The 9,288-nt window shown below is 37.5% G+C and overlaps 1 protein-coding gene across 1 annotated transcript; it reads left to right on the top strand.

The window, feature by feature from the left end:
• The first annotated feature begins 6,297 nt into the window (after window positions 1-6,297).
• On the top strand, window positions 6,298-6,954 carry LOC123954354 (DNA polymerase epsilon subunit 4-like). The gene has a single exon (XM_046025476.1). It carries the CDS (start codon window positions 6,298-6,300, stop codon window positions 6,643-6,645), a length of 348 nt encoding a protein of 115 aa, XP_045881432.1. The 3' UTR covers window positions 6,646-6,954.
• Window positions 6,955-9,288: the final 2,334 nt, after the last annotated feature.

Genomic DNA, 9,288 nt, shown 5'->3' with positions numbered 1-9,288 from the left:
TGTTTCATTTTGATGATGCCCAGTTTATCTATTTCTGTTGTGGTTTCATGTGATTTTGTGTCCTATTTAAGCAATTGTTGCCAACTCTAAAGTCATGAAGATTTACACTTAGGTTTTCTTCTGCATGTTTTATAGTTTTAGCTCCTCTGTTTTGGTACCAACCCATGCTATTTTTTCTATGTAATATGTGAAAAGGCTTCAATCTTATTCTTTTTCATGTGGACATCTAGCTGTCCCAGCATCATTTGTTAAAAAGACTAGTCTTTCTTCCATTGAATTGTCTTAGCACATAATTTTAACATATAGCTTGTCAGGGTTATTTATAAATGATTTTACCGAGTAACTTTCATTTCTTGGTGAGCTAATGTTTGAAAAGTTTGCTTTTTATTCTCAAGTAGTTGGATTCTTTTAAATGTTTTACCAGTATTAATTTTTATTTTTATCACATTGTGGCCAGAGACTGTCATGTATGAATAAAATATTATGAAAATCTTATAAACTATATGAAATATGTGTTTCAGTTAGTATTTTCCAAAAACCTAGAAGGGTATATTGAATCTGATGTAACAAAGGCAAAAGGAAAAAATTAAATGTCCTTACTTACAGCCCATTGACTACTCCTTGAAACAAGGAGAGCGACCTTCCTCTGGGAGCCAGCTGCCTCAATGTCCACACTTTCCAAAAGGCAAAAGGTACTCTGTGTTTAACATTGTCTCCACACCCCAAATTCTTTAAGTCTGAACATAGTAACAATTCTTTTGAAAACTTTTTTTTTAATCTCTACCCCCCAAGATCTATGTTAGCAATCAACCTCCAAACATGGATGACCTACTGATACACATCTGAAGGGTCTCATGACTAAGGTTTTATTAGACAGTAATAAATGACTTTTTCCCAACAATAGCTACCTCCCTCAAGGTCCTAGAAACCTCGCTTCCAAAATTCCTTGGAGAATTATGGTATCCCTGATTCCCTCCCAACTTGAAAGTATATAATGGGCCACTCCTCATGTTCCCAGTGCAGGTCTTTCTGACCACAGGTCCTCTCCTCATGCTTTAATAAAACCAGCTTTTTTTTTTTTTTGCACTGAGGACATTTCAAGAACATTTCCACATTAAAATGTTTAATATGTATTAACTATTATATATATGTAAGGTAAGGTAGAATGTTTAATATATATTAACTAGACCTTGTTAATTACATTATTAAAATCCTCTACAGACTTTTTATTTTGGTCTTTTTGATTTATGATTCTTGAAGATAACATGTTTAAAATTCTCTTATTTCTTGTATTTTGCAATGCTTTTATGTGATTTATTTTAGAGATACACTTTTAGCACATTAAATTTCATGACAACTTGATCCTCTCACTGAGTTTTCCATTGTGCATGTACATTGACCCCCTTGGCAATGTGGTGTGCTCTTCCCCTTGGGTTCTTGTTGTGCTTCCTTTGGTTTGTGTTTCTTTGATGTATCTTTTCACATGCTTTCACTTTCAGTTCTCTTTTTTTTATTTTACTTTTTAAATTTTACTTACAGCATTAATCTTTTTCTTTTAATAAGAAGGGTTAAAACAGTTTATCAAACTTCATCCATTTAAATTTATTTTTGTAGGTGATATCTATGACCATACCTAATTGTTAATGATGGTGATTAGTAATAACAATAGTAATAATCAGTAGCAGGAGGAGCATTGCATGAACTTTATGAACCACGCACTGCTAAGTACTTTTTGAGCATTATCCTATTCATCCCCCAATTTAACCTATGAATTAGGTTTTTTTTTTAATAAACATATAATGTATTTTTATCCCCAGGGGTACAGGTCTGTGAATCACCAGGTTTACACACTTCACAGCACTCGCCATAGCACATACCCTCCCCAATGTCCATAACCCCTCTCCCCCTCTCCCAACCCTACCTCCCCGGTTTAAAGTAATCAATCAACGTTAGAGAGCTAGCATTTTATATCTTTGTTTTCCTGTTGGCCTGCTCTTTTCTTCTTGTTCTCTCTCTCTCTTTATTTAAATAAGTTGACTATTTTAATACTTTTTTATATCTAACAATGATGTATACAATATACAAGGGTGCATACTATACTTTTAATTATCTGATAAGTTCTTTTGAATCTTAAAACATGCACTTGCAATAACATTTATTTCATTACTGTTGCCAAAAATTCTTTCTCTTTGTACTTCTTGATGTAAAATTAGAAAATTAGCAGCTTTGCATTCCCTTGTTCTTCTCCTCCATCTAATTCTTAGTTTTTGTTGCCAATAATCTGTAATTTAAAGGTGGGGATGGAGAGAAAGGGGCCACTTTGACTTTCAGGAACATTTAAAAAACATAAGCACTATGTTTTCAACTATTTTTTCAATACCTATTACATTTTTTAAAAAATGTCTGAATGTTCTCTAATTTATCTGCTGTAATTCCCACATTCTCAAGATTTTTGCTTTGCTTTGATGCTATACATATTCAGCATGGGGGTTTGTTGTTTTATTTTGTCATTAAGGAAAGACACATCATGGAAATGAACTACTTTCTAAAGCCTTGACTATTTGTTTTTGCCTTTACAGATGAAGGAAAACTTGATTAGTCTAGACTCCTGGTTACAACCTTTCCCCTTTAAATCTCTGTAAATGACACTTTTGTTCATATCTGATGTTCGTTACTATGGATAGTCTGAGACAAAGATTATTTTACTTTATTTTAGGTAAATTGACTTTTTCTGCCTGAATAATTGGAGGATATTCCTTTTGCCCTAGATTTCTAAATTTCACAAAGTTCCATCTGGATATTGCTCTGTTTTTATTCACCTGAAAATAGGTGAAGTATTTTGATTAACACACTTAAATTCTTAAGCATATTATTTTATTTTAGCTTTGATGGTTCCTTCTGTTCTATTCACTACACTGAAACACATGCTTACACCCATATGGAAACAGAGTTGATTTTATCAATCTTTTATGGTATCTGGATTTTGAGTTTTTCCTCCCTCCAAGATTATGTTCTATTTGAGCATGTACATGGTTTCAATGTTACCTTTAGATCACTGATCATTTGGGGTTTCTTCTTATGTGAAGTATAAATCCAATTTTACTTTTTCATCAGTGAGTCTAAGTGTCTTAACAGCATTTCTGAGAAAGTTCATAATTTCCCCAATAATTTGAGATTCATCTGTTATCACATACAAGTGTTCCATATAGTTAAATCTATTTCTGAGGTGCCTGGGTGGCTCAGTGGGTTAAAGCCTCTGCCTTAAGCTCAGGTCATGATCTCAGGGACCTGGGATCGAGTCCCAAGTTGGGCTCTCTGCTCAGCATGGAGCCTGCTTCCTCCTCTCTCTCTGATTGCCTCTCTGCCTACTCTTGTGACCTCTGTCTGTCAAATAAATAAATAAAATCTTTAAAATCAATCAATCAATCAATCAATCAATCTATTTCTGGACTTTCTACTCTGTCCCACTGGTCTGTATGCTCATGGAGCATTTCCACATTGCTCTAACTGCAGAAGCTTGATGGAATATTATAATACTTTTTATTGGGTGAAAACCCCTTCACTTTCTTTTCCAAGTTTCCTTGGCTATTATTACATATTTTTAAGGAATCTATATGAATTTTAGAATCAAATATCTAGCCCAAGGGAAAAATAAACCAAACTCATTGGTATTTTTATTTTGATTGTATTCCGTTTGCATACTGATTCAGAAGAATGGGCAGATTTATGTTATACTGTTGTATCCCTGAACAACGAGTATCTTCCTTATTATTCAAATCTGTTATGTGTTTTTCTGCAGTGTCTTATACTCTTCTTCATTTCTTTTTAGCCCACTCCTTATAACATTTAAGTATTTTTCTTTCCTTTCCTCCCCTCCCACATGGAAGTGGGGTCTGCTTCTTCATTGTGTTCTAATTTGCAGGGTCATCAAAGTGCCTTGTGATGAGAAATAGTCTTTTCTTCCTGTAACATAGCCTTTTGCCACATTTCTTTCCTTCCTCCTCGGGCCTCACTGTTGGCTCTCTTTCCCCTGGAAGGTTCACACCTCCCGTCTGATGAATTTTAAGATGCTTCTCCTTCTCCTTCTTCTTCTACTTCTCCTTCTTCTTCTTCTCCTTCTCCTTCTTCTTCTCCTTCTTCTTCTTTTGTTTTTAGATTCCATTTATTAATTTGAGAGAGAGAGAAAACATAAGGCAGGGGGAGGTCCAGAGGCATTTTAATCCCACATTAGCCAGTGATCTGATCCTCAAGTTCTCAGGCCTATTCTCAACATCTCCCTACTCAAGAGAGCCCCTCTTCTCCTGGGGTTGTCTTCTCATTCCACCACCGTGATGGGGAAAATACAGGACATACTATTCCCAAATATGGCATATTACATATTGCATATTTTAAGCTGAAGGACTTTGAGAAACAAGCAGATGCAGAAAGGTCACTCTGACCTCCACATCCCTCACCCCTCTTCTCTGAAAGAGGTCATAGAGGCCTCACATCAGAGGCTCCCCCCACACACCTGGAAGGTACCCAAGGAAAGGAACATCATTATCTCCAAAGACAAAACAACACCCATTTACTATACTGACTTCATTCTCCTTAACCTATCATGTTCCTCCATGACCATCCAGTCTTCCTCAGACCTAAAATAAAAATACACAGATCTGTTTCCTTCGCCTTTTATTTCTTTCGAAGGCTGCTCTGTGATTTCCAACTTACATTAAAGAACAGTGTTCTTTTCTCTGTTAAGCTGCCTCTGTCAGTTTAATTTTTTGACTCAGCCAGGCACCCTAAGAGGTGAAGAAATGTTTCCCTCCTCCACCAGCATCTCACCTGCACTGTGATCTTTTTCTGACATTCAACCCTTGCCTCTCTCTGTTGCAGCCTGAGTTCTGAGTCTGGCTCTGCCGTTCAGAATGCTTTCCCTATTACATTTATAGTTTATATTACCCTTTATCTCCTTGTTTTGTTATAGGTAAGGGTCATAGGTGACTCTTAAAATCTTCATCGTCCCATATGCCTTTTGAAGAGATTCAGATTCAGGTTGCTGGTTTTCAGAGTCTGTGTGTGTGTGTGCACTCATGTGTGCATGTTTGGAGTGGGGGGTTCTGCCTTCTGCCTTTTAATTTGAAAGAGCATACCATAAATGCTTGCTTTTATTTATGATGGGGGTACAGTTAAGTAACTACTCTATCAACATTGGATAGGAGAGACCACTAACCCTCAAATAATTTGCTCAACAACTAGGTTAGAAATTAGAGATAAGGGATGCCTGAGTGATTCAGATGGTTAAGCACCTGCCTTCAGCTCAGATCATGATTTAAGAGGCCCGAGATAGAGCCCCACAGTGGGCTTCCTGTTCATTGGGAAATCTGCTTCTCCCTCTCTCTCTGCTGCTGCCCCTGCATGTGCTCTCTCACTCGTGTTCTCTCTCTCTCAAATAAACAAAATCTTTAAAAAAATTAGAGATTAATTTTCTACAACCTATTATTTTGCTTTTAATTCTTTAAGATTCTGCTGAGGAGGGGAGGGGCAGAGGGCAAGGAAGAGAGAATCTCAAACAGACTCCATGCTGAGTGTGGAGCCTGATGCGGGGCTCCATCTCAAAACCCTGAGATCAGGACCTGAGCCAAAATCGAGAACCAGATGTTTAAATGACTGAGCTACCCATGGACCTCTGTTTTGATTTTAATTTAGTTCTTATAATAAGCTCAGCCCTGTGAGAAACAAGAGTAGTTCCTGCCCCTGTTCACCCCTCTAAGAAGCTTCAAGACTAATTGGCATTGAGCTTTGCCTTACCCTTGAAGACTAAAAGAATGAACACATACATAACGTATTCGAGAGTCTGAATATATTTTTCAGTTAAATAACTCATGTGGACAACTGCCATGGAGATTAGGACGGTACATGACATGATCATCAGTCTGTAACTCCAGCTGTGAAGTTCACAAAGAAGCCAAGTAATAGCTATATGTATCTGTGATAAGATAAAATATTCATAACACTCTTTTTCTTACATATTCAAAATTAAGGCATTTTTCCCCCAAGGGAAGGCACCAAGAACTTTCCTTTTTTTGGTCTGTCTATAAAGGAGGTAAGCTGCTGTTGAAAATTCTAAGATAGAGAAATCTTATTTTAAAAACAGCTCAACTAAAATTCTGTTAGGTTTTGTTACAAGTTGCTTACAAATTTTCTAGATGCCAATTTGTTAAAGCAAATGACTCAATAAGGACAGCCTTCTTTAGCTTTGTCCAATCAAAAGTGAGCTTAAGGAAATGCTGTGGGGCTATGCCAAATCGGGCCCGGATGGCGGCGGCGGCTGGGAGCGGGACGCCCCGGGAGGAGGAGGGGCCCAGCGGGGAGGCGGCTGCTACGCAGCCCCAAGCCCCGAGGAGCGCGGCCGGGGCTCCTCTCTCCAGGCTGCCTTTAGCGCGAGTGAAGGCTTTGGTGAAGGCAGACCCCGATGTAACCCTCGCGGGACAGGAAGCCATCTTCATTCTGGCACGAGCCGCGGAACTGTTTGTGGAGACCATTGCAAAAGATGCCTACTGCTGTGCTCAACAAGGAAAGAGGAAAACCCTCCAGAGGAGAGATTTGGATAATGCAATAGAAGCTGTGGATGAATTTGCTTTTTTGGAAGGAACTTTGGATTGATGGCTGAGCTCGGCAGTTTTGTGAGCTTTCACCTGCAGCCTCTGGCCAGCCCCTCTCCTGCAGGCCTCTGCCTTGAAGAACAGACTATTTGGAATATTGTACTTACATGCTTTTCCTGTTCTACCATCATCTAAACTGGGATAAGCAGAGATCTCACCTGTTAGCTTTTCTTTACAAGGTCTTCCACTACTATGTCTTCCATTTCAGGCTTGGATGCAGCCTCTGTTGAGGCAGAGGAAAAGAAATTGATTTGTGTAGGTTGCCTAATGAATGATGAGGACCATAATAAAGGTCTCTGATCAGTTTCAACCTAGTGTGTTTTATAATCTTGCCTTTGTCCTTGCCATGATGACTGGAAAGCCACCATGCCCAGTCACAGACCATCTGATCTTTCTTGCCAGCGGTTCTAAACCCCAGTCCTTTGACTTATATGCTTTTTCCCAATATGTCACCAGAATGTGATTTCAGAATTTATGGGATGTCACTTAAGGTTTTCAGAAGTTTAAATAAATGTGATCCTAGATTTAAAATCAGTTAAATTTTAATAGCTTTATTGAGATATAATGCACATACTAAACAATTCACCCATTTAAAGTGTACATTTCAATTGTTTTTAGTGTATTTTAGTGTATTCACAGATATGTGCAACTACTACCACAGTTAATTTGAAAATATCTCCATGTTAATGGAATCATAAGATCCATCATATTATGTATCTGGTGTCTTTCACTTAGGTAATGTTTTCAGGGTTTGTTTATGTTATAGCATGTAGAAGTACCCATTCCTTTACTTTTATCTTTTAAATTGTGGTAAAACATATATAACCTAACATTTACGGTTTTAATTATTTTTAAGTGTACAGTTCTATGGCATCAAGTACATTCACATTATTGTGCAATCATCATCTGTCACCCATCTCCAGAACATTTTTCATCTTCTGAAACTGCAACTGTAGCCATTAAACAATAACTCCCATCCTCCCCCCTTAAAAAAAAAAAATTCTATAAGGATGAAAGATTTTACAGATGGAATCATCACTTTTTCTCAGAAAAGTAATTACTACCTGTGGCTCTCTAATCATTATTTTCTTCAAAGATGATCCTTCTTTATGACAAGAACGTTTTAATTTGAATCATCACTAAGACATTATTATCCCTCCCACATTTAACACATTAAACAAAATGACTCACCTTTTAGTTTTAAGGATCAATCAACTTAGATTCTGGAAATGTGCCAGAGCAAGATCCTCCTGCAGATTCTGAACTTTTTTAGTTAATGACGTTGCATTGTAAATTGGCGATTGTCTCTTTTCCTTTGTCCTTGTGGTTGTCTTATCACTTGGTGCTCAGCTGGTGTTTGCATTTTGTTTATATACAGAGCTCAGGTGCTGAGATTATAAACTCTTCCCCCAATGCTCCTTGCAGATTCCAGGAGCTGGAGCCCACTCTATCTCTACTGCTGTTCCTGCTCACAGTTGTTCCCAACTGGAGGAGATCAAGATCTACACTTGTGGTGAACATAAAATATGGAGAAGTTGAATCAGTATGTTGTACAACTGAAGCCAATGTAACATTGTGTAACAGCTCTACTCAAATAAAAAATTAAGAAAAATAATAATAAAATTAAAAAAAAAAACTCTGCCTTGCTTCCCAGGGCCATTTTCCCTTGGATCCATATTTTCCATGCCTTCCTCTCTCCATGTCCCTCCTTCTGCCACCAGCATGCTGCCTTCTTCCCAATGGGCCCAAACTTTAGTTGAGATTAGAAAAAACCACCCACCTGCAATCACTTTCAATATAATAAATTCTCCATGCCTTTTAATTTTTCCATGTTCTTCCAATTCAAGGTCCAACGTCTTTCTGAAAATAAAGAATATTCTAGAAACTAATTTCTGTCTCACCTATCACAACTGAATGTGACATTCTCTGTGTAGTATCTAGTCTATTATGCTCTCACTTAGCATAGCCACAGCTGTCAATTTTCATGTGTATCTTAATAGTTAGGATTGGAAATGCTTCCTTTAATGTAACTCTCCGCTTTCCTGCAATTAATACTCACTTACCATTCTAGATGAGAAAGTGGTCTTTAATCTGCACAAACTGGGCCTCTCAGGGACATGTGATCATTCAATCTTGGGAGATAAATAAAGACATTTCTATGTGCTATGTTCCAAACTTCTTTCAGCTGCTTTATTTATAGGTCAGTTTAGTGAACTCCTTAAATCATTGAGGCTAGGCATTTTGATTCATCTATTTTGAGATTCCTGAAAATGAAAGAAAGGATTATCAAATTTCATCCAAGATTTTGTCTCAAAAAACTGTGTCCAGTAAGTACAAAATTCATAGATGGGCTAATTGCTCAGTTGTCAAGGATATTTATTTGGTACAATATTGAAGATCAATTTATGGACTTATTGGGTTTAGCAAGAGAAAGAACTTTCTAACAACCAATGCTCTGGAACATAAAGTAAGTTGGTTGGGAATTAATGCCCCCTGTGGAGCTGGGAGCTCAGCAGAGGTCACCAGGTCCTTGACAATCCAAAGGATTCAAGTACAGCCTGAAGAATGTTAAACAAGATTGACTTTTGCATTGCTTCCTATTCTGACATCTAAGACTAAGACGACCAAACATACGACAAGTTAT

The sequence above is a fragment of the Meles meles genome, chromosome 12 (assembly GCF_922984935.1).
Source record: "Meles meles chromosome 12, mMelMel3.1 paternal haplotype, whole genome shotgun sequence".
In the NCBI taxonomy this organism is placed as follows: domain Eukaryota; kingdom Metazoa; phylum Chordata; class Mammalia; order Carnivora; family Mustelidae; genus Meles; species Meles meles.
This window is presented reverse-complemented; position numbering and strand designations above follow the sequence as displayed.